The following is a 27,806-nucleotide window of genomic DNA, read 5'->3' as shown; positions in this document are numbered from 1 at the left end:
ACTATACAATCCGATCCAAATACGACCCATTGCTTTTTTTGGTTCCCATTTCCATCGTCATCTCTCTCCCTCTCTCTCCCTCTCTCTCTCTCTCTCTCTCGGGTTCGATCGGTAGAGAGGCGAGATTTGATTGATCGATCTTTGACTTCTACCCTGGAAGTTCGTCGAATCCATCGAGCCGATTCCAATCTAGGTCAGCGCCTGTAATATCTCTTACCTCTTAACATGTGGATCAGCTAAAATCACCTCCGCTCGTCTCAATCCAAGCTCTTATCTTTCCATTCCCCACCTCATATGTATCCTTTCTCTCTTATGTCGCTGGAAAATTTCGATTTTCATATTTAATTGGCACTTGGTACTGGAGCTGCATTCCTGCCATCAGGGCATCGTTTGATTGGGATATTTCGAATAGGGAACTGTAGAGGACTCTGGCTATGACTTGTTAGGGTTTGGGTACAAGGGGATGCTTCTTTATGACTTTGTTTTGTAGATTTTAGGCAGGATTTTGCAATTTATGCATTTGTAGATGCCTGGATTTATAGGTTGGTTTGTTGTGGGGAGTTGAGATAGGTGTAAAGTGTTCTGTAGCTGCAGCTTGTTGCTACCGTAGATTTCTTGTGCATTTCTCTCTTGGGGATGAGTTTGGATAGTGAGGATCAATCACTGCCCGGATCTCCATGCGAGTCTGAGCCCGGATCTCGAAAGTAAGTGCATTTTGCTAGAAAGATTTTGTTCTCTTGGATTAAATTGTTTTGTTCTTAAATGAGGTGATTTATGTCTCTTTCCGGATGGGTCTCAGGAAGTCAAGAATATCATATACAAGGGAGTTCCTTTTGTCTTTCAGCAACTTAAATATCTGCAAGAAGTTACCCAGTGGATTTGATGATTCAGTTCTGAGGTATGGTGCTTTACATTTGGTTGGGAAAATGAACTGTTTGTTCTTTCTTCCAATTGGCTGTATGAAATTTGTCCTAATGTGATTTTCTACTGTGGAAACAGTGTATTTGAAGATGCTGCTTCTAATGGTGTGTTTGAAAGGCAAAGAGGTTTAGGAGGATTGTCTTTGCATTCCAAGAGAGGTGACTATGGAATGCCCCAGAGTAGGTTGGAAGTATCAGGTAACTTTTCTCGAGGAAGCTCTGGGAGGTGGGACACTCGTTCTTCTGGATCGAGTGATAAAGATGGAGATTTGCTTTCTGAACGTGACGAGTCCACTATGCCAGGTTTTTTTTATTTCACATCAATCTTGGTGTGAACCAATTTTCTATGAAGATATCATGAGGATCATGGAACTTAAATTCTCACACAAACTTTTCTCCTATGATTTTATACATTTTTTTAATTTTTTATATTTCATCCTCTAATCATCCAAGTGGCAAAGATAACCGTAGAACTCAATAACTTCTATCTATTGTTGTCATTCATGTGATAAGCATGCCGAATGCATCCTTCGACCATATCTCTAACAAAAGTAATATATCGTTGGGCTCTTTTATCACTTCTCAATTGATACTACTGCAAAATTTCTATGCTCAAATGTGTGTGCACTAGGACATATTGATGGCCACTCTGGCTCCTTGCTTGAATCGAAACGTACATCATCAAAGATACTGATGAATCCATTTTTTTTTTCCCTTTTATCATATTCTTTTGATTTTGTCCATTAGAACTTTCTTTTCTTTCATAGTCTTGTTGCAAACTATTGTGATGGTAGTCAACATGATAGTTTTAGGGCAATTCATTGTATTGACATGTACAGACTTATTTTATGGACTTCAAACTAATCTTAACCTAAAGCTTGGATTACTCTAATGGGAAGTTTGGCTTAGGATAATGCAACATTCAGAATCTTGGTTTAGCACAATGCAATAGGTAGAAACTGAGCTTAGTCCAAATATTCAATGTACAGTTAGAGTAAACCAAGCTCAAACTGACTTTGGCTCACTCAAGTTTGGCTCGAATGATCTCCTATGCTCCTATACATTTATAAAGATACATATTTTTCTCCATTTCAGATTTCTTGGATTAGTTGGTTGAGCACTCTCCTTTAATTTTCCAAGTTGGGAATTTGAATCCAACCATGTGATAGTTCTCGCCTCTCTTTCTTTAAAAAAGTAAAAGAATAATAATACAAAAAAGGCTAAAACCCTTCTATCTGACTATCCCTCTTATCAAGCTTGCAAGCCAGCTTGGTATTATGGTGAGTTGAGTTTGGAACAATGACTCCATTTCAAGTGGAGCTAGAGCTCATTTTGGCATCCTTTCCGGCTTGAGCCGATTTGTGCACAACTTGCTCGACATTCTTTCATTTCTATCCCAAGTATTGTCTACCATCAACCCTTCTAGTTGTTTCAATTATGATCAATTATTTCCTTATTGGTACTATCGTAGCCCATTTTGGCCTTCCTCTTCCTCATGCGACTTCTATTACTTGACCTGGACCAACACATCTTATGTTGTTCACTATATGATTTTTGTTAGACATGTTAGAACCAATGGCAGTACTCTGAATGATGATATTCATGTTAGTAACATACTCTGCCAACTAGTTGCTCTCTAACCAGTATCATCTGGAGTGTTATTTTCAAGGACTTGTACTTGCTGGCTAAAATGTCCTTGAGAAACCCCGCTGAAGAAATTAATAGAAATTGACATTGACCAGATACGGACTCTGTATCAAACATTATTTGCATGATTACATCTAAACAATCTAACACCTAGACATAATAACTAGAAGCATGAAACCTTAAGGTGTTCTTTGCAATTCATACAACTACAAAAAATATCAGTAGAGAAATGACTCAAGTAAAATGAATATATCAACAAACCCTCAGCAGAATAGATTATTCAATTGGAAGGTGGATAAGTAGAGGGCCTTTCTAGGCTGCAGAGCTTGATGGAAGTGGTTCGGATGTGTATCCTCCTATGCTTGACTGAGCAAAGGGCCAAGACACTGTCAACAGGACATGCCATGGAAGTCTGCTTAGTGGCAATTGAAGGAGCTGAGACTGCATAGTTGGTGTTGGCGCAATGTTTTGCATCATAGGATGGCTGGCTTCACTGAGGTGGCTGCAATCTGTGGTTGCACAAGGAGCTTTCTAATTTCTGGGTGCAGAACAGGAGAGGCGGGCTACAAAATGGGGCTGTAGGTAGTGATTGTGCACAGGGGAAAGCAGGTTGGTGCAATAGGTGGTTGCAAGCAAGCTTGGTCATCTGTAGAAAATAAAAAGCGTGCAGAGGGGAATCAAAGAGAACGCCTCTCATAATAGAGTCATGTATTTGACAGAATGCTCCTTTTGTGGGTTAACTTTTATTAAAGTTATATTTTTATTGTTGCATTGCACAGACAACCTAGCATGATGAGTTTCCTACATGACGCTTAAGAGGCCACCTATATAGCTGGGAAATTGCTTGTTAGCCTAGTTGAGCAGACAATTGTTGCCTAAAAGCTAGGCAGTCTCTTGTCTTGGACTCTTGGTGCCTAGCTGGTTGCATGTTCAACTGGGTGGACACCTGATGATTATAATTCTGAAGTTGAATCACAAACTTGAGTTAGACTAATGATTAACTTTTCCATGGAGAAGCAAATAATCATATTCAACAAATAGAAATGATATAAGTTATCTAGGATCTTCTATCTCTACCTCCCCCTTATCTCCTTTCACCTTTGCATCACATGTGCAGTAGTTTGACTGACATGCTATAGCCTACTTTTCTTGATTGACATATTTGAAGTTCTTATCTCAGTCAGCAGTTTTCTTCATCTATGTGCATATTTTCTTTATGAACTTTACTGGTTTTATGTCTGGAGTTAAATAATTTCACTCATGCAGATAAGAATTTTGGTAATCAATCTAAACGTTTCTGGCAACGTACGGAGCATGATGGGCTTTTGGGTAGTGGTGCTTTTGCAAGATCCACTGGACATGCAGGAGCTTCGGCGCCCAAGGATCGAGCTAGTGGAAATTATCAACTGAGCAGGACTACAGAACCTTATCAGCCCCCACGTCCCTATAAGGTTTAAGTGTTTCAACCTATGGCTAGAAGTTTTAGTAGGTTTTAGACTTTTTTTGTTGCTACTTTCATGCTTTCTCTTTGCAGTTCTTGATTTGTCATTTGATTCTTTTTCCATGAGTACTTTCTTTCTCTCTAAACTAATAGGTGTTAACCATCTCTATGTTAGCAAATTAACTTTATTGTGTAGAAAAACGTCCTACTAATATGGTTTGCAAATTTACTTTAGGCTGCACCCTTCTCACGGAAAGATGGTCATGATTCATTTAATGATGAAACATTTGGCTCTGCTGAATGTGCAAGTCAGGACAGAGAAGAAGAAGAAAGAAAAAGAAGAGGTAATAGAATGATCTCCATGTCTAGAATCAGGTGTATTTTTCTTTTGTTTGTTGAGATTCACCATCTTTTTTATTTAACCTTATCTGCAGCATCCTTTGAGTCAATGAGGAAGGAGCAACATAAAGCATTGCGAGAGAAGCAAAAGCAAATTCCTGAAAATGATAAAGAAAATCTTGGTGATGATATTATGAAGTTATTACAGAATTCTGTTGATAAGAAAAGCATGGCAAATAGAAATGAGAAGTCAGACGACACTACGTCATCTTCTTTTTCCCAAAATGACGTTTCTAGGCCTTCTTTTATAACTCCAGCTCCTCCATCCAGGCCACTCATACCGCCTGGCTTTACATATGCAAACATGGACAAAACCTCATATGTGCAGCCTTCTAGAAACTTCCTTGAATCAGAGGTAGTGTATTTGGTGACAATTTAACAACCATTAAATATGGAACTTAAATAGCGGAAACAAGTCATGAAGTCAACAACATGCTACATTGTTAGTTAGAAAAATATTATTGCCAGTGAATCTAAATAACCCAGTTATTCTTTTATGATTTTTGTGGACATATTTTCATTTAGCTTGTGTATTTTTTTCAGGCTTAATACTTTTCATCAGTATTTAGTAGTTTAAAATAGAAAAAGTACATTCTTGTTTCAATTTGAACTGGCAAATCAATATGCTCCTACTACTGGTGATAATAATATAAGATCAGTTGATCGATTTCATTCACTTTAACATGTTTGATGAGTTTAACTTTATGTTGATGAGATAATTTTAGGTATTGATTTTTGGTACTGTAAACTCACTATCTTAAGATTATCAGTATGCTTATGAAACATTCTTATTAAACTATATAGTATATACTTAAAATTAAGATTTTCTTGTTTCATCTATTGACATGTATGAACTGATGGAATGGAAACTTTGGCTCTATCACTGAGTACTGTAGTGATCTATTTGTGAGGCGGCTGGGAGAATGCCTATGGTCACTACATGAGATACATAAATCAGGGATGTACAGACTTTCAGAGATGCGATCCAGATCATCTTCTTTTGACCTAGTCGATGTCCTTCAACAACTGAGGTCCATGAAGTTGCATCAATGTATAGCAAACGTGAACAATGAGAGTTGTTTGATAAAACAAATATCAGACTAATGTTTCTTTTAAATCAAGGATAGGAATCTATAGTTCTAGCAGACACTTGAGTGGTATAATAATACTTCTAGGAAGAAAGCTAAACAGCAGTATTGCCATGGACTAATTTTTTCTTTGATAGAGTGACGTTCATTCAAATGCTTTATGCTAGTTATGTGCAAATAAGTTCTTGTGATGTACCACACTATATTTGCTCTTGGGCCATCAGTTTTGGGCTACTGATGTTGTAGGATGTTACTATGTGCTCTTAAATAAGGAAGAGCATCTACTGCCATCGATTACTAACATGCAAAGGAATAGCATGGCATTATTACGCTGCTGATAAAATGTTAGCTGTATTGAAAGAGTTCCTTGAAGTTATGACTATTATGAGTACATATTGCTTTTGTCATGGCTTCATTTGTTTAGCTAAAAATCATCAATCTGTTGCATTACATTTATATTGTTTAACCTGAAATACAGGCATTGTTAGTTTTTGCTGAGGTCTATGTATGTCCTACATACTACATACTATTACACAGCTATGGATCAGATGGTGAACAATTAGGTTTCTGTATTGATAAAACTATGAAGTTTATCAACCTTAATTTTGTATGCTTACTATTCGTGCAAATTTCAGTATAAGAAACAATTATGATGCTTATTGAAGAACCTTAAGGTTACAGCATATCTGAACCAACTATGTTTTGATCATGTTAGCCTTTTCTCTGTTAACTATCATCAATTAACTCAAGTTTGTGTGCTCTTTTTACCCTACCCTTTCAGGCTAGGAATTCTACTTTTGAGGAAAATGTCCCTGTTAGTGGCACAGAGACTTGTCAAGAGAAGAGGAATCTGTCAGCTGCGACCATGGATTTCAATACAAGTGAAGCCAAGAGTGCTTCTATTCTCATTAAAGAGGAAGCTGCACACCTTGCTAGCCCATCATCATCATCATCACCTGGAGTTGTTACTTCAATTCAAAGTGCAGATTATATGACGACTGGTCCTCTGAAAGCTAAACAAGTTTGGGATGATTGTGTAATAGATGATTGCTCTAACAAAAAAGAGCCGAGGTCTCAAATTACTAACCCAGCTAGCCAGGACAACTCTACATCAATCCTGGAAAAATTGTTTAGCACTGCTTTGTCAAAAAATACTGGCAATTTGCCAACCTATATTGAGGTATGATGAAGAGTTCAGTTTAAATTTGTTCGTCTATAGTCTTACTAATTATTAGGCTAGTGTCGTAGCTCTTGGTTGACTTTCTTATTTAGCTCGATGTAAAAGATGTCCAAAGCTGGAAACCAATGAAAAGAAGAAAATGTAAGCCTCTCACTATTTGATCTGTGGCCAGTTCACTTAAAAATTGCTCTTCACCCAGGATGTAAAAAGTTTAGATGGACTTCAATCTCAGTTTCTAAAAGGTGGTCTGTAACACTAGTAGGCAGAACTGTTGGAGAGATGTTGGTATACTGACATCTGTTCTTGTGTTTGCTTTTTACTATTCCTGCTCTTTGACATGTGGTAAAGGAATGTGTGCTTCAGAAAAGAAGTTGTTTATGATTAGTCGACTTGCTAGCATCAGAGCAATTCAGTTTTTCAACTAATTTTCTTCTAATTATTGGTTGTTCAAACTTCAATGCTAATTTTTGTCAATTCTTTTATGAGTGTGCTGATACTATTGCACATCCTTTTTCTTTTGAAATATTACTGTTGATTTACATATTCTGTCAATTATTTTTTAGGTTTTTAGGTTTTCTTTTGATGTTCGATTGTTCTGGCATAATTGCAAAAGCTGCTTCACTATATTTTAGGCACCTGAGCTCTAGATAATTGCAATGCACATTCAGTCATAATCATGACGGAGACTTCAACCCACGATGTTACAGACACATGTATATACAGTTTCCATTTTGTAACAGACTGTTGCTGCATTGGAATTAGTTTTCTTTGTCTTTGCATCAGAAACTTATGCAGCTGAAGTGCAACATGCTGATACCTTAACAGTTTCAGCACCGTGTTACCAGACAGTTCTTTGACAATCTTGTGTGTTCCTTTCCCTTCCCCCCCTCAATTTGTCAAATTGGTTGAGCTTTATGTTGCCATCTTGTGTTGTGTTCTCTTATCTGATGGATTCTTTATCAGATTATGTATTTATGATGATTTTTTATGACTGATGAAGTGTATAGGTGACCCTCATTCTTTCTCAATTACAGAATAAGGCACCTAAAGCAAATGAGGAGACGGTAGTCACTGCAGATGCGGAATCATCCAAATTTGCTCGTTGGTTCCTTGAAGAAGGTAAACCAATTATTCTTCAAACTTGTTTTCTGGTTACACTCTTTTCTCCTAGATTATTAAATTGATCTAGTCACTTAGTTATGTGAACATAAGTGGTGCAAGGACGATAAGTGAAGTGGGGACATGCATGTTCAAGTGGGGACATGCATGTTCAAGATTTTGATCTCTCTGTATAGATGCATATAGTCAGCAATCCACATGTCTATATTGGCATGGGTGCACGTCAATAGTTTTTCTGAGGATTGTTTAGTTTCTTCAGCTATAATATACTCCCTATGACTTCTGTTGAACTTACAGATTTCCTTTTTGACTTTTTTTTTGTTTCTTTTCTAGAAAAAGAGACTGTTGAAGATCTTCCATCGAAGGACTTGCTCTCATTGATTGCTACTGAAAAAGCAGTTTCAGTGACATCTGTATCTAATGACAGAAATCCTGATAACATGTCACAAATCTTACCTTCTGAAAATTTTGACGTTGCGCTAGAGCTCCTCTTGCCTCCCGTATCTACCTCTGTTATTGGGATATCTGAACATCATCATCAAGGTGACAAGTCAGATACAAGTCCTGCTATACTTACATGTGAGGATCTTGAGCAGTTCATGCTTGCTGAGGCTGAGAATAGCAGTTCCAGTGTGCAGCATCCTGCACAGGCACCTTGGACAGTGGATGGTAAATCTGAAGAGCCGAAAGTTGATGTGGATAATCATGCATCACAACACATTCTTTCTTTGTTGCAGAAGGGAAGGCCATCATCTTCCAATCTACAAGTGGGATCCGTTGATAAAGCGGTGATTTCTGATCTGAATACCGGGTTAAATACTGTGGAGAATGCCACTGGTAGTAAATCTGAAACAGGTAATAGTTCGGAGAAGAGCTCGACACTCGAAGCCTTATTTGGAGCGGCATTTATGAATGAGCTCCATTCGTTGGAAGCTCCAGTGTCTGTTCAGAGAGCAGCTGGTGACCTTTATGACAACAATATTCCATTCTCAAATGGATCACCATTTTCACATGAAGATAACAGTTTCTTTCCTGCTCACCCTGATTATTATCAATCTGAGAAACCTAATCCTGGAGGGCAGGTGGCACATTTAAACCATGGTCAACAACGAGGTGCATGTAATGTTCTAGGGCTTGGGTTGGAGTATGAGGACGCTCCAGTTCAGGGCTCAAACCCTGGAGGTGCTAGTTTCAATGCAGGAGCTCTGGATGTTCACCTGCCAGAAGAAGAAAGTCTCATTACAGTGAGTGATTCTCTGAATGCATTAACACCTGATCTTTTGCCCTATGCAAATCTTAACAAACCTGAGGAGCTCCCAACTGGGAAGACCATTGAAGTACTCAATGATAAGTTACTTAATCTTTTTGTAAGAGAGGAAGAACGAGCAATGGGTCCAGATGGTTTGTCCCGTTCCCGTGTCATGCATGACTTGGTTGATTCTAATTATCTGTATCATCATTTACAGGGCAGGCCATCTTCAGATATATCTCATCCTATGGGTCACACGAGGCCTACTTTCTCCCAGTTGGATCATCATAGTAGGAATCAACAAGCAAAGTTCATTCATCGTGATCCTCACCATCCTCTTCCAAATATTATTCCTCATCATGCCTTCAGTAGTGGTGTTGGCCCACAATTTGATCCTACTGGCCATCATCTTATGTTACAGCAAATGCCCCTTCCAGGAAATTTTCCACCACAATACGCACATCAAGGTATGCCAAGAGGTGGATCTCTATCTCACACGATTCATCAAATGCCTGGCTACATACCTGAGATGAATAATGTACATAGTATCTTGCACCATCGGCAGCCAGCAATGCCAGGTAAAATTTTGCTGACTAATAATTGACTAGGTTTGGTTTTGTAATGTTTGAACGAAATGAAAGATTTTCTGTTTTGTTTTCAGGACCTGCCTTTGTGGATGATGGAGGCACTCACCCTGAAGCATTGCAAAGGCTGATCGAGATGGAGCTACGCGCTAAATCCAAGCATATCCACCCTGCAGCAGTTGACCATGTTCCTAGTATCTATGGTCCTGAATTTAACATGAACTTCAGATACGGATGACTAAAGAAGAGCTCTATCTTTGGATTCTAGTGGTTTGTGGAACCCATTGCTTTTGGGGAGGGTGAATTTCTTGTGCATGTTGTGCTGCTAAATTTGCTATTAATTCAGATAACTTCTTGACAAGCTCTGGGTTACTTTTCATTTATCATATACGTAATTTACTGAGATCTAAACACCAAAACTAGCAAAAACCAAAGGAAGAAAAGGTCTTGCGTTTCAGCCATTGATAGCTTATCAGAATGAAGTGAGCATAAAATTTTCTTTTCACTTCGACATTACTTGGAGAGGGTTTCTAATGGATGGTGAGAAGAGCATATATTTTCTCTTGATGCTATGCTTGAGACCCCTATGATCTACCTGCAGGTCACTACTCTTTTTGAAGGCTTCTTATTTAAGCTTTGGGTATCTAATATCTTATAGAAGTTGTCTCGACTCTAGAGAGTAGCTCTTATGTTCTCGCTTCTTGTACACATTGAGATGCATCGCTTCATTGATGAGTCGAGTTCATGAATCAATCATTATGCACAACTGTTTGATCCTGATGCAGATCTAGTCGTCTTTCCCAGTTAAAGAACCTGGAATCAGGCTTGAAGAATTTTCCTAAATTTCTGCTAGCCTTTTTGCAAGCACTTATATAAGGGCATACAAACTGAATCAATCATGAATCAGACTTGATCTTCTTGTCATTCCGTTCTATTCTATTTGGCATGACATTGGCTTCATTTATCTTTGCCTGGAAGCAATTTGTCTGATGAGATACTTTGACAGGGATTGATAATATCTTTTTGTCCTGATAGTATTTTTCTGGGCAAGTGTACATGTTCTCTAGTTGGATGAACTATTATATAAGAGAAGGCATGCAGCATTTAGGCAAAGAACGAGCTAGTTTATTACTACTACTATTATTATTATTATTAGTCGTAGCAACTGTTTCATCCACTACAATGAAGAAGTAATAGTTATAATAGTTACTTTAAACTTTCTTCAGTAATTAACCCCATGTTGTCTAAACTAAATTATAACTATTAATCTACCATTAATTGTAACATAATGAGACTTAATTACCTATACAAAAATATTGTCTGTTTTAAGGCAGTATGGGTAGCTTAATCATTTTGCAACTTATTTATGACGGAAAATATTCGCGCTAATGAAACATTATAGTTTCCGATAAAAAAAAATTCTAACAATTGTAATTTGATCTTAGACTATGAGAAGAATATAGTGCTTAATTTTAAAGTAAGTAGAGGCAAGTTAAAATCGGACTAAACCACTGGGGAGTAAAGTCTAATTTGCCCAAACAGCTAAATATAACTTAAATTAAACATTGGTTACTATGCATATTCACCTTTCAAGCAAAGCTTCTACTAGGGTTCAGTTCCACTAGTCAAGCAGTAGGAGGATGGAATTTTTAACTACTAAATTGAATGAATTGTACAATAGGATTGTACATTCTTTTTCATATCACCACCTAAACTTAGAAGTCTTCTATTAAGAAACATCCTTTCCTATGTGTATTTGCAAAAAAACTTTCCTCAGAATTAGTCACAATATAATTGATCTTTTTGTTGAAATCTCTTTTAGGTGGTTGTATTGGAAAAGTGGAAGGAAAAAAAACATTTTAGTTAACAAAAGAAAACAATTGGAGTACTTCATTAAGTTTTTCATAAAGTTGATGTGTTAGATTTTCTACTCGGTAAAATTGTAACAAAAAAAAAAAAATATATATATATATATAACCTAGTCATCTTTATGTGTATAATCATATGCATCAAGCACTATCAAAACTCTTTTTCAAGTACACATTGTATGTACTTTTGACCAAATTAGCCCTCTTTCAAACTTTTTATTTAATGAAGTAGAGGACGCATTAAATTTAAATTTAATACCAAAATAGGACTATTTTACTATCGTCGTTGCAACACTGAACTTATCGGTATTTTATCTAAGAAGAAAAAATACAAATAAGTTCAACATCTCTTCTTATATATAAGACCATGATTTGATCAATATTTTATATATGTCAAAAAAGAAAAAGAAGAAGATAGAGTTAGTTAAATTTATCAGCGTTTCATCTGAAAATTTTCAAATAAACTACTAATAAGTTTAGCGTTATATATATATAAACCACCGATAAAATCAATATTTTATTTTGTTAACTTACAGATAAAATAAAAACACTGAATTTAGTGTTTCTATCTAAAACTAAACATCAATCTTATTAATATTTTACTAGCAGCTAAGTTTGAAGGGTAATCTATTTGGATAAAAATAACTTGAAATATGACTAGTTAGTTAAAAAAAACTTCTCATTGCATTACTAGTTAAAAAAGAAGGAAAAATTATATTTGATGCCCTACCTTTTCACTTATTTGTGGTTTTACACCCTATACTTTTAATATATTTAAATTGCAACTTACATTATAAAATTTATTTAAATAACATACCCTATAATTTAATATTAACACCCTCTATAAAAAAATCCTAGATATTATGTTATCTTCTCCTTCCTCTAAGACATGGTGTTACCTTCTTATTATTATCTTTGGCCACAAATCTCACACCCTAGAAGAGAAGGGATGAGCAATAGAATTATTGATTTGAATCTTCCTCTATATCAATTATTCTTTATTCTCTTCCGTTGTTTATTAGAAATCCCTTTAGAATTTATTTTATTGATTAATTATGTTTCAGGTTGTAGATGAGATAGAGCTCTTTTTTTTTTTTAAATTTTTAAATTTTTTTTAAAACTTGAAGATGAGTTAATTTAAGACTCATTTATTTTAAGTGCTATTTATATATCTAAATTACTCTCGTATCACCTCTCTAAATATGACTTTTTGAGATTAAATAATAATAATTTTAATTTGATTTGGATGCATGATTAAGTTAAATGGTAGGATTTGTCTCTAAGCTAATTATTGGGTTAAACTATTTCTATCCATTGGATGGTGGGTGGGGTGTAGCTTAGTATTTGTCAGCAACTAGGGGTTCTATTTGTAAACTATGGAAAGAGAGGGTTTATTATGTAATATCGTTAAAATGTAGGTTTTATTTGCCAAATTGTGAAAAGGAAAAAGGAAAATGGTCCCCAAGTAGGAGGAGTCGGTTTGGAATAGTTAAACCCCATCCTTCTAAGTCCACCACCACCACTCTCTCTCTCTCTCTCTCTCTCTCCCCCCAAATCAACAAAGAGGAAGAAGAAAACTAAGAAGCTACGAAATCCATCTCCATCGCTCTGTGAATTCTTCTTTACATGTTAGCCTTGAATCCCAACTCATCAACGGAAGGCGGAATAGGAGGCGGCGGTGCTGTCGTCTTCTTCTCGCCTCCTCCTCCTCCACCACCACCGCCGCCGCCGCCACCTCCTCCCATGGCTCTTCCCGCAGTAAGCGCCTCCTTCAGTGCCGCCGCGGCCGCTACTTCGTCGTCCGAGGACCCCAGCAAGAAGATCCGGAAGCCCTACACCATCACCAAGTCGAGGGAGAGCTGGACGGAGCAGGAGCACGACAAGTTCCTCGAGGCTCTCCAACTGTAAGAATCGCCTTTCTCTCTCTCTCTCTCTCTCTCTCTCTCTCTCTCTCTCTCTCTCTCTCTCTCTCTCTCTCTCTCTCTCTCTCGCTCTCTGTGATTGAGATTTGGAGTCATCGATTCGATTTGGGTTCTGGGTTTTAAGTAGAATTATGCGATTTGGTATCTGGGATTTCCATGGTTAATTGGGATTGATTGCATCTTGGGTAGGGTTTGTTGGGGTAAAGTTGTTAACTTGAATCGAAATGTTCTTTCAAAGTTGGATTTCGATGATCGAGCGAACTATGCTCATTTGCTTTTGCGGTTTCTGTCTGCAAATTGTTCTTTTATTTTTCGAGCAGATTCATTTGCTGTTTGTGCTTTGGGGTCATCAATTGATCGTAATTGGCTTCGCCGATGAAAAGAAGTAAGGCACCGAAGGTTTTGGCTTTCGCGTGATTCAGACAAAGAACCGTCAAACGAGAGAAGATTCACTGCGAAAAACTGGACCTCGGGCCAACTAGGTTTAGAGTTCTAGATCATATCTTTTGGTTTCTGTGATAAGTTATTAGTGATGGATTCAGCTGGGATTTGAATATTCCTATTAATTGCATTTTTGAGTGGTGATTTATTAGCATAAAGTTGTTAACTTTGATGATTGAACGAAGTATATTTTCCGTATTGGTTTTCATGGTTTCTTTCTGCAGGGTTGTTCTTTTATTTTCCGGCCATTAAATTATAACTTTTTTGGCCTTCATTGGTGTTTTCTTTTAATTTCTTTTCTTAATTCTATTGGATTTAAGAAATAAAGAGTGTAGTTGTTTGGAGGAAATTTTTGATTGAAGACTTTTTTTAGTTTTTTAATTGATGCACTGATGCTATTCTTTTGGGAGTTAGAATGGCATGAGAAGCAGATTAGCTTGATCTATCATTCTTTCTCATATTGAATCCTTGGTCTATGTTGCGATGAAGATTAGAAGATTGACCAAATGAAGAATACATATCAAGGATGGTTGTCTCGTGCCAATCTTTGGTCGACATGCCCCTTTGTGTCACTGGCACGCATTGGCACATTTTTGGCACATTTCTAATAAATATTATATGGTATTTAGAGATGTTTTGGTATCTTTGGCATATCAACACTTAGTTTTTAGTTTGAATATATGCATCAAAGCCTACATTTATGTCTTTATCCTTAGGTTTTTTTGTAAATGACCTATTTTATTAAAAATATAATAGTTGAATAGAAACATTATTCAACACATGATGTGATTGAATACATTCATTAATTGACAATATTTCAATAATTAAAACTAATACATAATTGAACATAGTTAATATGACATTTTTTTAATATCAATTTGATCGAATTTGAGTGAATTTGACATTAATTTTAAATTTTTTTTGAAATTTGGGGGAAATTTAATTATGCTGAAATTTTAGCTAAAATTTATAAAATTTGTGTTCAAATCAAATTATATGGAGTTAATCTAATATTTTCTATATCAATTTTGACCCAATTTGAATGAATTTGACATATTAATTTTCAATTTTTTTAAATATAGGAAATTTTGGGGTGAATCAAAATTTTCCTTTGATTCCTACTTTTTTAGGAGTAGTTTTCATTGAAAAGCCATTTCAAATGATATATCTAATAAAATTAAGCTAGATCTATCATTTATACCCCTTAAATTAGTTTTAAATTGTAAAACAAACTAATATAGAAAATCTGTGCCGATTGGCAACTGGTTAGCAGGTTGGTCGACACAAGTCAGCAGACCCTGGCACGATGTTGTGCCACTGGCACATGCCGGGTGCTGATACTCCATTGGCATTGTAAATGCCAGTCGACACGGGGTGCCAATTGGCATGGCCATCTTTGAACATATATCTTCTCCAAAAGAACATGGTTATATTATCTCCCGAGAAGACTCCAAGATGGTTTTTGATATTTTTATATTCATGCTGAATATAATCTACAAAATGTGCAATAATTTTTTAAATCGGATAAGGAGATTGCACTAGCAGAATATTATCTTTAATTATGATCTCTTGTAATTTGGTTGTGCAATTACAATGGTATGTAACCTAGCAAGTAGCAACTTTTTTTTTACAGTATATTGTAGAAGTACCAAAAAGATCTCGACTTTTGGAACATCGAATTATCTTTATTTTTCCATTTTGGTTCTTGCAGATTTGATCGTGACTGGAAGAAGATAGAAGCATTTGTTGGCTCAAAGACAGTAATACAGGTATCTTGTTAGTTGTTCATAACAGTTACCTTTGCTATGTGTCTACTAATTTGTGATTTTATTTGCCTTCTGCTGGGCCCAAGGCATAGGTCTTTGGTCTTGTAGTTATTTGAATTATGTTAAGATATACTTGGATACCCTGATTGATAGATCAATGGTTATGTAAGTGCCCCCACCTTGATATACTCCTTCATTGTGATATCTTAATTTACTTGGTTTATAAGGTCATTGCCATTTGTTGCCTTGTGCTGTACCTTTTGACATAAGTAAGTTTTAATAATGTTTTCTGGGGACTTGATAAGACAACTTTTGGCCACTAATGCCAAGACAGTTGCTACCTATATGGTTCCTAGTTTTTGCCGATTCTGCTCGAGATGAGTGTGGGTAAGAGAGAAAGAGAGGGGAGAAGAGAAAGGGAAAGAGAGAGAAAGAGAGGGGAGAAGAGAAAAGGAAAGAGAGAGAAAGAGAGGGAGTTTGTGAGTTGCGGCAATAAGACGGAGAGGGAAGAAGAGAGAGAGGAAGAGAAGAGAGAGAGAAGTGGAGAACAAATAAAAAATAAAAAAATATGTTGAAGGGAGGTGATAGTTGGTGAGGGTGAGGGAGAGAGATAATAAGAGAGAGTTACTGGGGAGAGAGAGAGGTAGTGGGAGAGAAAGTTTGGGGGAGAGAGTTTGATAAGACTTAAGAGAGAGAGTTAGTGGGAGAGAAAATTAGTGAGGAAGAGAGTTTGATAAAAGAGAGCTAGAGAGAGAGTTTGATAAGAGAAATAATTAGTTGGAGAGAAGGTAAGAATTTTTTTTAATTGTGTGAGAGAGGGAGAGAGTGTGTGAGTGGTAGCAAGGGGAAGAGATAGAAATTGAGAAAATAATATTTATTTTTTTAGTTTCTAGACTTTATATATGAATAATTTATATTTATATCTTCTTATTATTTTTCTAAAAAACTTAGAATTTTTTTATGTTTTAAAAATTATTTTAAAATACAGACCGATATGAACGGCCGATAGCGCTGATACATATCGTTCTTTCGGACGGCCAATCTCGATCTCGATTCCAATACTTGGAACTTTAGTTATCTATGTCATTGTAGTAGTAGTTATGCTACCTATACTACTGGTGGAGGGCCATCTCATTTGTTATATATAATGTGTGTACAACCATGAAGAGCTTCTGAACCATAATACATTCTTTCTTAGTCATATTTCAATTTGTGGAAAGTCCTTTTAGTGGGAAATTTAGTTGTAGGACATAAATGATGCAGAATAAGGAGTTGTGAGTCCCTGAATGTAGCATTCTTATTAAAAATCATTAATGATAGTGGAAATACAGTCTCCGGCTTCTACAGCGCAATCATTTTCTTCAAATTTTGACATGAAAACCAATATAGCCTACTGTATTGTAAAAGCAGACAATCAAGCAACACAATGTGCAAGTTTTTATGCTTCCTGATTTTGTACACTCTCTTCTGTTTCTATGGTTCATAACTGTTCTGTTGAACTAGTTTCTATTTTTCTGTATTTCATTGGTACTCTGAGAATCATTTATTCAATATTTGGATTGAACACCAGGACCGTTGATCTCTATTGGAGATATGACCGTGTAACTTGCTGTGACAGTTAAACTCGATCCTTATGTGCTATACATCATAGATCAAGTCACAGAAACAATCTCCTTAGTCATGAGTGTTGCACATATCTTCCCTCACTAGACCCCACATTGGCAGGAGCCTCAGTGTGTAGAAAGACCTCTTTTCACCAATTTGATCTCTTTTGCTTTTTGTCCCTTTTGTTCCTAATATTTCTATGGTAAAACATTATTATAGACTTGCAATGTAGGAAAATCAAGTTTTGTTCAAAAATAACTATGTCATGAGAGAAACAAGCAAGTGCTATGTTTTGAATATTCTAAGCCAGTAGATGTAATTTCTCTAGTATTGAAGCAGTGGAACTGGAAAAGGTTTGCAAACTGGCAACGATTTTCTTATGCTGCTTGACACAAAGTATTGCATGATCTTTGTCTAGAGGGAACAACACCTATTTTGGATATTAATTCTGGAACAAGGTAACAAGAGCACAGACTAAAAGATGCATTGAGGAGTAACTTTTTTTTTTTCGTATGTTTCATACATAAACTTCTTGAGTTGTGTTGTCTGCATATAATTTTGTAAATCTCAAGAAAGGGAATGTTTTTCTGAAGTTAATTTCATGCTGTTAGCCTGGAGATAGATATGTAACCTTAAAAGTTAAAATATACATCGGGACCCTTCATGCAAAAATCTAAAAGCAGTCTTTATAGATAAGGAGTCATGCGCAGAAGTACTTTTTGAAGGTTCAAAAAAGTGGCACGAGTGAACATGTGCCACCTCCTCGTCCAAAGAGGAAAGCTGCACATCCATATCCGCAAAAAGCCCCTAAAAGTGGTATGAAATGTTTGACAAAATTGTGACCTTTGTGTTTTAGACTTTAGTGCATCTAATGGGTTTCTTAGGAAACTTTGCAGCTTCCCAATTATCTCAAGCTGCCACACCACTTCAGGCTTCTTCTCATCAGCTAGAACCAGGCTATCTTTTATCTACAGATACCTCCGCTGTCATTAGGAACTCTACGACAAGTGCTGCGACAGTTTCATCATGGACCAATTCTTCTCTTCCGCCTGTTAGTGCATCTAATATGACGAAAGGTTTAATCATAGACTCAAAAGAATCATTTCTTAAATTTATCATTCTTCACCTTTTATAGATAGTGTCATTTTTTTAGAAGGCTAACATGTTCTACAGATGATACAGTGCCTACTGGAGCTATTGTGGGAAATAACTGTTGTAGCAGTGCTGAAAGCCCTTCTAGAACTTGGTTGACTTCTGATACGACTGAGCAAGAAAATCAAGTCCCATCACTTCATGGTGAATATCAGTTTCACTTCTTAAAATATTTACTTTGATTGCATGTATGGCGCACCATATTTTAGAATGCTCGTGCATATTGCTTTTGGCGATGGTTAGGATATTGGGGAAGCATAGCAGAAAATTTTGGGCTATTTCAGTTTTATATTGTTGAGCTGTTATAGCTTACTCCATTTCTAGTTGGCGTATGTTCTGGTGTGCCATGATAATCTAAAATAATGATTGTTGCACTGCTTGGAATGGGGGCTCAATGCGGTGCAAATCTCTATCTGTCACTGTGGGAGGGTATCCACAATCAGGCCCTGTTTTCCCATATCAACCAGTACAAGAAGTTTATTAAGTCGAGATCAGCTTATGAGCTTGCAAATCAATTTCTGAGCTCATAGGCTATTTACATGGGTGAATTTTGCATGAAGATTTGAGTAAAATGTTGGGCAAGGAAAATGGAAATTCACAATATTTTACACAAAAAATATTTAACATATTCAATATTGTGTTGAAGATATTTGATATATTCTGAGTGGCTGAGGCTAATCTAAATCTTATTCAAGATGCTTTTTATGCATAGTATTCAGTACAAGTGGCGCATATCTTCTTTAGAATGCCTTAACTAAATTGGCAGAAGACTATAATGATAAATACTTAAATAGTATGTACATCTATGGCAGTCCACAGTTATATAGGCCATACACTAGTATGACAACAGAGGAATTCCCATACTTGTTCCATATTGCCACAAAGATGGAGATGTGGACTGTGGAGTACATTCAATGCGCGTACTCTTTTTGTATATCTTCTGTGCTTGCCATTTGTTTTATTGCTTGATCACCAATTATTGATGCAATTGTCATGGTACCTTTTTATCAATCCACACAGAGGTGAGAAAGCTTATGTGTGCCCTCAAAAGCACTGTTTGATTTCTCATTTTCATTCATTATGTAACCTTGCTTATTTTTTCCTCTCTTTTATATCATGTAGTTATGCCAGACTTCGCTCAGGTATACAGCTTTCTTGGCAGCGTGTTTGATCCAAACACAACTGGGCATTTGCAGAAGCTAAAAGAGATGGATCCGATTGATGTTGAAACAGTATGTCATCTATCTAGCAGTATCAATTACTTATATATTGCAGAACACATTACTGTTTTCTGGCAAACAATAGTGGCATGCAGTTAAATGGTGCATGGGGTTCATATGCTTATCATGTAAATTGGTTAATGCGTATAAATGTCGCTCTGTAATAAAACATTATCTGAACTTCTAATGACAGTTCCTTTGATAGTTTTATATAAAAGAATGTTGAAAAGTAGATGAGTAGGAAATGAGGTTGATCTTTAATGCCAAAGTATTATTATTTAAATAAGTTTAAAATGACATTGCTGACTCCATCTTGTTATGAAGTTTCTGTTAACAAAAAGTGCTACTGTAGGGTTGAGAATGTGGTTGTTGCAGGATGTTGCAAGAAAATTGTTTTATCATGGGATCCTTCAATGTTGTAATGATATGTATAACATAAGGAACTTTGTGAATACAATTGGACAATAATATCTTGCTAGTGTTTTCAGATATAAATATTTCTTAAAAAATACCAAAGTAGTGTTCCGGTTAACTGAGAGACATTTTTTTCTTAAAAATGCGAAAGTAGTGTATAATAGTTAATTTGGCTTTCCAGTGCACACTAGTTTATGAAAATTGTATCTATTTGAATCAGATGTTTGGAAGTAAAATGTTGCACATCCTTGGTTACTGCCCAGAGGGGTACTTGAGTGTATAATATTTGTGGTTTTTTCCCTATTGTTTCAAGGCGAGGCTAGTAAATGAGTGTTTAGTAGCCATGTGGAGAAAGTGGTTTTCATTTAAATCATGATAATGGTAATATGCTAAATTTTTAATAACATTTGCTTTTTTAATAGCCAAATGGAGAAAGTGGTTTACAGTTAAATCATGCCATTGGTTGTATGTTAATAAGAATAATTTTTCAATAAGCTTGATTAAGCTTGGTTTATGTACAGAATGAAGTTTTCCTGTATTACTTTCATTGTTTTGAACTTTTGATCCAATTTCGAAGTTCCAGAACTACATCATCAAAAGGTATTGGTATTCTTCTCATTATTTTTAATGGCAAGCACTTATAAACCTCACCCTGATGATGAATAGCATGGGTGGTGATTTGGTTTGGGAGAAAAATGAATGCTTTCACAAGAGAAAATTTTATGCTTTCAAAGTTAATTCTTTGATGCATCATTTAGTGTTACATGATGTCTAGATTAGATCCAATATATTTGTTGCAGAAAATGATATGCGACACTCTTTATCTTTCATTGCACATTGATGCAGCTTTTTTGTGTACCTTGGTCAATGTAGGAATTATTGGTTTATGATTTTAAAAATTTCATCTTGCTGGAAAAGACTTTCCTACTTGATAATCAACCTCTTCTAGTTCTAATATATAGATATCTGGTAAGGTGCTACAAATTTACCTCAGATATTGATTTCTTATATTGTCCAGGTATTGTTGCTGATGAGGAATTTATCTATCAATCTGACTAGCCCTGACTTTGAGGCACATGTAAGTATCTTCATCAGAGTTCATCATATTTCTTCCTTTAATATTTTTACTTTTTGTTAGATTAGGTTTTGTTCTGATGTGATTGTTGCGGAGATATGCATGATTCCTTCATTCCCATAAGTAGCATATACACCAAAACTGCATCTTGATTCCCAAAATAAAACGAGCTCTTTGATATAATCATATAATTGCTCTTGTGATCCTAGTAGGGGTGAAAATGGATCGGATACGGATATGATTTTATCAATGGATTGGATTCAAATTCGATAGGAAAAATCATATCTATATCCATACTTTTTCTTTGGATATGGATCTAAATACAGATAGTGAGCAGATATTGAATTTAATTGCCATATCCATTATGTATAGTTACGGATGCAGATCGGATATCAAATATTTCTGTATTCATTTTCTGAATTTGTAAGAACTTGTGATATAATTATTGAAATCTATAGTGTAGTTAGTAAATAACTAAATATATTTTAAAATAATATTAGATATTTATATAAAGATCAAGGTTCTAAGTATCAGGATAATTGTTTGAAAAAACGATACATATCGGTCAATATAGTATTAGGCTAATTTTTTTAATAATGTAAAATTCTAAATTTTCTTTAAAAATGTAGGATTTTTTAAAAAATTTTAGAGAGAAGGATAGAAATATAAGAAGATAATAATGACTCATATATGAATTCTAAAAACTAAAAATACTCACTTAAAACCATGATGAATTCTAAGCTGGATCTAATAAATTTTTATAGTCATCATCATTGTTACCATAAATTCGTAAGTATTGATGTTTAAGGCCTTATACTCCAACGAGTTATTGCATTAAACTAGTAATATCAAATGATTGCCCTTCTTGTTGTGTTTGAGGAAGGTAATAACTAACATTTGAAGTTTGTGATCATTCCAAATAATCAATATTCAATGAATCATTATCATAGGAAACAACATTCTCATAACAACGTTGTTGATATGTATATATATATATATATATATATATATATATATATATATATATATATATCCTTATTTTCTTTGGCTTCAATTCCTATGTGTTGATCTCCTTGACTTCCTTTAGTAAATGTGGAATAGATGATTTCAGCACAAGGTGTATCATCAGGATCATCAAAATTATCACTAGTACTGATAGCTCTACTATCTTGTTGCCAAACGAGTCGTACCGTTTTCTACCCTTGTTGCGGTCTCCTCTTGTAATATCTCATTCAACTAAGGGTTGTCTCTATCATCTAATATTTTTCCCTCACTTCTTTGATTTATGGAGTTAGTTTTCAAATAAAAAATTATTTAAATCAATTAATCAATTGATCATTATCTGCTTTCTTAAATTTTTCTTCCACAATCTCATATTATAATGGTAGGGCACTAACTTGTCAAATCTTTCTGTTGTCAATCTATTATGTGTTTTGGTATGAATCAAGGAGAAAGTAATCTAGAAAACACTGTGATGAAGATAGTTTGAATTAAGATCTTTTTTACTATTGTTGTCAAATTTGGAGTGTCATCTAATTTGTAGATGTTTTTTTACTCTGTGTATGAATATTTTTTTTCAGTGTTATTTTTTTTAGCCATAGTAAAAGAGCTCTTTTATAATAAAAAATTATATATGTTTGGAAGAGAGAAGATTGACAAGATATAAAATTGATAGATTTAAATCATGTCATGAGTAAAATTGGAATCAATTTAAAATAATATTAAAATTTATATATTATTATTTGTTGGAGATTGAACTTGACTAGGAAAAAAGAAGTTAAAAATGTGTTTGATTACTAAACTAGGCTAAGGGTCTCTAACCGAGTTCGGGGCTACCCCTGAACTCTAAACAAACAAGTCTTTATATAATATCCTAACATGAGATCAAAATAATGTGTAACATATGATGTCCAATACAAATATTATCTTTTCAACATAAGTAATTGTCCAACAGTTACTTATAATTTGCTCTATTATTAGTAACTACTTGATTACCCTTTTTCACCTATTTTTTCATTACATCATCTATCAGCTAAAAAATATAATCTCCATTTTTGAAATGAGCACATTCACAATCTTCAAAATACTATTTATATGCATGAGTACACTAAGAAATTAATTATATTTCTCTAATTTTGTGTAGTCCACCTATCACACATTAACATACAAACAAATTTATCCCACTAGCTTTTAAATTGTTCAATATAACTATGAAACTTATCTACTTTTGACTCAAGATATTTTATAGCATTATTATTTAAACTAGGAGTCTGAACACTAGACCTTACCATTGTTTAGCATAATGATGGCCGTGCTGGTTGGCACGGGACGTGACGATCGACACTTGTTATGCTAGTTGTGGCATGACACCTAGCACAAGATGTGCCAATGACACACTCTTGTGCCGAGCAGTGTCAGTCCGGCAAGAGTGCGTGCCGACCCGTGCCGATGTAGAGCTCATTTTTTTGTTAACTTTTTCTTATTTATATCAATCAATCATTATCAAACAAGTTTAGTGTTATTTTTGTATCAGCAAATGAAGTCACCATCATTAATATGATTAAAGATTATCAACAGTATTTAATGCAACATTCTCATCTTAGTCCTTTGTTGGCAAATGAAGTTTTTGATTCTCCTCGTCATTTCGCATTTTTACTAGATATTAGTTTTAATTATTGAACTGTTATCAATTAATATTATATGTTGAATATTATTACATGTTCAACCATCAATACAAATTTTAATGAATGTATTCAATTATATTATGTGTTGAATAATATTTATATTTGACTATTACTATATCTTTAATAAAATAGGTCATTTATAAAAATAATATAAAGATAAAAGACTGTAATCTAGGTTTTAATAAATATATTCAAATAAAAAACTAAAGATTGATGTGCCGAAGACCCAAAAACATCTTTAAACATTCTAATTTTTTTTAAAATTATGTTAAATTTGTGCTAGTGGCACATAGGGTCGTGCATAAGGCGTGCCATGCCGACGGAGGCACAACCATCATTGGTATAACATTTACCATAATATGATAATAATGACTATCAGCTATATTGAAAAAAATATAAGTATAGAAGAAAAATTTAAAGATAACTTTATCAATTTGCTTTGAAAGCTATCTTGAGAGTAATTTGTATCTGACCTCTTTTTTTGTGAAGATATGTTTTTATTGATTGAATATTTCTAGACTCTCCAGTGACACTAGGAGTCCTAGAATTATTGCTCCCATATTTTCTCTTTGTATGTAAACTAATTTAGATCTATCAAAGCTACCACCACCTATTCTTCTCATCTGCTACTTATACATATGTTTTCTCTCTTTCATTGCTATTTTTATCATCTTCCTCACTGTGCCTACTGCTATTATCATTAATTTTTTATTTATTTCAAGGTCATGCATTATTCTTGATAACTATTAATCCTCTTTGTTTTATAGATTATTTATCCTTTTGTTTGCATATTAGATAAGCTAACATTTGCTTTTAGATTTCCAAACATACTTGAATGGAAACTGCTACATTTTCTTGTCTTTTAACGAAATGTTCTTTTATATGGTTAGCATCACCACTCATTTTTTTTTTATACTAATTGCATTTGACAAGTCTTTTATTCTGTCCAATAATATTGTAATGATGCCATATAATGTCGGTATCCTGTAGCTTGAAGTCATTCCCATTTTTAGCATAAACCAAACATAAACATAGATCAAATTCAAAAAAATGAAAGACAAATTTTAAGTTCAGAAAAACCCCAAATTAATTTCTTAGTCTCTTTCTCCCTCTCCCTCTCCCTCTCCCGCTCTCCACTCCCTCTCTTTCTCTCTCTCTTTGTTACTGCGGTTAACAAATTGATGGAGAAAAGAGATTGAGTTCTCCTATCTCTACTCTTCCTCTTTAGCCTCTCCCTCTCTCTTCGTTTTTCTCTCTTCTTCCCACTCTAGTATTGCAGCAAAAGATTGTTGTAGAATAAAGAGAAGAAAAGGAGAGAGGGAGGAGAGTGAGAGATTGCTGTAGAGAGGAGATGAGAGAGAGAGAGCATGGGAGCTGGTCTGATATAAGAGAGAAGAAAGAAAAAAATAGAAGAGAGAAAAAATTGCATACTTGAGTTCATCTAAGGTTAACGGTGCCGGTTGCGTTGAAAGAGTTCACCAAAAGTCAATAGAGGTTGGATCAATGTTGAAGCAACAACTTGTTTGAAGAGAGAGAAAAAGAGGGGGAAAGAGAGGAAAAAGAGATGGGATAAGAGTGGGTTTCACAGACATTAAATAATTTAATGCCTTGGTTCGAATACAAGTTGGATTCCTTATGAATTCCACCTATTTAACTCAAAATACATAGTTTCAGTTGAAGCGGCTGAAACTCAATCGATCTGTTGATCCTCGATCTATTTTGGCTTATTTAGATCAGGATCATCTGGAATCGAAAACCTTGATAAAGATACAAAAGGATCTTTATAAAAAATCATAATATTTCAAATTATATAAATATATGGATATTTATTTAAATACTTTTCTTCAACCTATATCTATCTCTGTATAGATTATTTGGATACAGATGTAAATTTGAATATCAAGACCAATATTTCAAAAGGCGGTCGTGGGTGGCAAACGTTCACCTAACCGCCTAGCGCCTAAGCAGAAGGCAAGCGACAAGGCGGGTGACAAGGTAATCTAACATTTTTAATATAAACCCAATAAATAAATATATAAAATACAGATATATAATATATATTTTACACTTATATGTAAGTTGTAACTAATATAGTATATACAAATATTTAATAGTACACTACGCCAAAATACTAAATAATATAATCACAATTCACAACCATAATGTTCACAAGAAATAACAAATTACCATATTAAGTGATTAACAAGTTAAAAAGAATGTAAAAAATAATTCAACGGATTAACTGATTATTGATTAACAGTGAAAACTGAAAACACAATCGATAATTACTGTAATTAATTTCTGATTTTTCTAACTGCCTAGCATTACATATTAATAAGAATTAACAATTAAGACAATTGAAAATAAGAAAATATTTCGGTGTGAGAGAGTGAGACAGAGAGGGAGAGTGAGAAAGGGAGAGAGGGAGTGAGGAAGTGTGAGTGAGAGAAAGGGAAGAAGGACCATACCTACGTAGCCAACTGTCATTCTTCGTTGCTGTTGCCACATGCTGCATGCCGCTGCCTTAGCTGCTTGGTCGCTAATTGCCACTCGCTGCCGCCGGCTATAGAAGGGAGAGCTGGAAGAGGTGTTAGGGTTGTACTGTTTTAGGCTTTTAGAGATTTTGTTTTATATAAGTTTAATGGTTAATTTTAATGGATCAAATCTTACCTGTTATCGGGCTGCCTGGGCCACCTTGCATTTGTGCCATTGGCCTTGGCAGGGCGGCTGGTGCGCTGCCCCTACAAATCCTCTTCTCAATACCGCGATAAAGGCGGATAAATATATCTCAAGTCATGCCCGATATGGATCAGCATAGGTTCCAAGGGAAGGATCTGTTTCATTTTGTCCATTTTGATTACCAACTTCTTTTGAATAGAACTTGATTTATAAAATAGAACTTGATTTGTTATGTTTTTATATTGACAGTCTGGATGACAAGTTGGTTTATTGCTTGTACAGCATAATCATAGTTTCTGTATCTTGGTCGTTGGGAAAAGGTTGGTATATTTCTAGCTAAGCATCGTTTGGGCTTTTGGGGAGCTCGTCTTGTTGGAGGGCAAAGTATTAATTTAGAGAATTTAGAGAGACTCAAAGAAATAGAATTGCAGAAAAAAAGTTAGATTGGTGCATCCATGGTTTGAAGTATCAATATCAGTCAATTACCGATCCAAAACCGGGGGCGAAACTGGTTTCTCATGGTTTCAGCCCAGTATGGGTAGTATCTTGTTATTCAGCCCATGGGTGTGCCAGTGCCTATCTTGTTATTCAATTTGCCTGTTCATATGTCTACCTTCTCTTAAATTTATAAATATTGGTTGGCTAATATTTGTAATATTTCCAGAGACAGTTGCTATCTACATACAGTTCTGCCCCAGAGAAAGTTAAATCTGGCAGCGCCAATGATATGCTTCAAGATACTGATACTCTCAACACACCATTCATGTATATTTCTTCCGCATGCTCAAAAACATTGTTCTTTTATCTTTCTTATCGCAAATATCCTTGCTTACATCTTAGAATTTCCAGGGTGAAAGGTGAATAAATCACAACGGCAACCGGGTTTCATCTATAAACTAGCTGTCCTGCAGAGCACTCTTTTCCTGTCATAAAACACTAATCAGCAGTCAGATTAGCGGCATTGCGCTCATCATTTCTCTTGAGGTTAAAACCTTTGTGGCAGTGTTTGAGAGTGGATTATTAGGTGGTTCTTTATACCGCCGATATCCATCTGTATCGCCACTGACTAGCCCTGATCTTGTTCACAGTCGGTTTTGAGATTTCTTTGTAAAATTTTAGGTGGTTGGCCAAGAGAAAGTTTGGCGAGTAGTGTGTATATGTATATATGTATGCCATGTACTTTTAGTTGCTTCAAACTTTTGTATGTTAGATAGTAGTGAGATCAAGCTGCATAATAATAGTTCGAGTTATATATAGCTCTTCTGACTATCTGATGTGGATTATACTCTCTTGTAAATGACTTTTATTTCTATGTTAAACTTGAATGTGTCGTGGATTACCCACTTTCATGTA

The 27,806-nt window shown here is 35.1% G+C and overlaps 2 protein-coding genes across 8 annotated transcripts; both read left to right on the top strand.

The window, feature by feature from the left end:
- The first annotated feature begins 3 nt into the window (after positions 1 to 3).
- Positions 4 to 10,046, top strand: LOC140800827 (uncharacterized). 3 transcript variants are annotated; one of them, XM_073155710.1, is made up of 11 exons: positions 4 to 704; positions 800 to 898; positions 1,000 to 1,223; positions 3,834 to 4,018; positions 4,244 to 4,352; positions 4,443 to 4,762; positions 6,277 to 6,675; positions 7,710 to 7,794; positions 8,128 to 9,038; positions 9,261 to 9,621; positions 9,705 to 10,046. In XM_073155710.1, exons 1-11 carry the CDS (start codon positions 637 to 639, stop codon positions 9,863 to 9,865), a joined length of 2,922 nt encoding a protein of 973 aa, XP_073011811.1. In that variant the 5' UTR covers positions 4 to 636; the 3' UTR covers positions 9,866 to 10,046. The 3 variants fall into 3 exon arrangements, with proteins under 3 accessions (XP_073011811.1, XP_073011809.1, XP_073011810.1); XM_073155709.1 differs by having other exon boundaries at positions 55 to 193; positions 543 to 704; positions 8,128 to 9,621; XM_073155708.1 differs by having other exon boundaries at positions 8,128 to 9,621.
- A 2,898-nt stretch (positions 10,047 to 12,944) lies between these two features.
- On the top strand, positions 12,945 to 27,806 carry LOC140800945 (protein REVEILLE 5-like). 5 transcript variants are annotated; one of them, XM_073155889.1, is made up of 9 exons: positions 12,945 to 13,399; positions 15,570 to 15,627; positions 17,922 to 18,045; positions 18,126 to 18,305; positions 18,403 to 18,525; positions 19,504 to 19,613; positions 21,034 to 21,093; positions 27,124 to 27,218; positions 27,303 to 27,806. In XM_073155889.1, exons 1-9 carry the CDS (start codon positions 13,122 to 13,124, stop codon positions 27,316 to 27,318), a joined length of 1,044 nt encoding a protein of 347 aa, XP_073011990.1. In that variant the 5' UTR covers positions 12,945 to 13,121; the 3' UTR covers positions 27,319 to 27,806. The 5 variants fall into 5 exon arrangements, with proteins under 5 accessions (XP_073011990.1, XP_073011989.1, XP_073011988.1 ...); XM_073155888.1 differs by having other exon boundaries at positions 12,967 to 13,399; positions 27,118 to 27,218; XM_073155887.1 differs by having other exon boundaries at positions 12,970 to 13,399; positions 18,114 to 18,305; positions 18,412 to 18,525; positions 27,118 to 27,218.

Source organism: Typha latifolia, chromosome 14 (assembly GCF_019914945.1).
Source record: "Typha latifolia isolate L0001 chromosome 14, TyphaL0001v2, whole genome shotgun sequence".
In the NCBI taxonomy this organism is placed as follows: domain Eukaryota; kingdom Viridiplantae; phylum Streptophyta; class Magnoliopsida; order Poales; family Typhaceae; genus Typha; species Typha latifolia.
The sequence above is the reverse complement of the archived record's forward strand: the minus strand, read 5'-3'. Positions and strand labels throughout refer to the sequence as shown.

Excerpts from the sequence above, each read along its gene's own strand:
- LOC140800827 (XM_073155708.1), top strand. The coding sequence starts at position 637 with ATGAGTTTGGATAGTGAGGATCAATCACTGCCCGGATCTCCATGCGAG. Across the intron at positions 705-799 it reads TCTGAGCCCGGATCTCGAAA|GAAGTCAAGAATATCATATA; the intron begins GTAAGTGCATTT and ends GATGGGTCTCAG. Across the intron at positions 4,019-4,243 it reads AGCCCCCACGTCCCTATAAG|GCTGCACCCTTCTCACGGAA; the intron begins GTTTAAGTGTTT and ends AATTTACTTTAG.
- LOC140800945 (XM_073155885.1), top strand. The coding sequence starts at position 13,122 with ATGTTAGCCTTGAATCCCAACTCATCAACGGAAGGCGGAATAGGAGGC. Across the intron at positions 18,306-18,402 it reads TGCATCTAATATGACGAAAG|ATGATACAGTGCCTACTGGA; the intron begins GTTTAATCATAG and ends CATGTTCTACAG. Across the intron at positions 21,094-27,117 it reads GCCCTGACTTTGAGGCACAT|AGACAGTTGCTATCTACATA; the intron begins GTAAGTATCTTC and ends TAATATTTCCAG.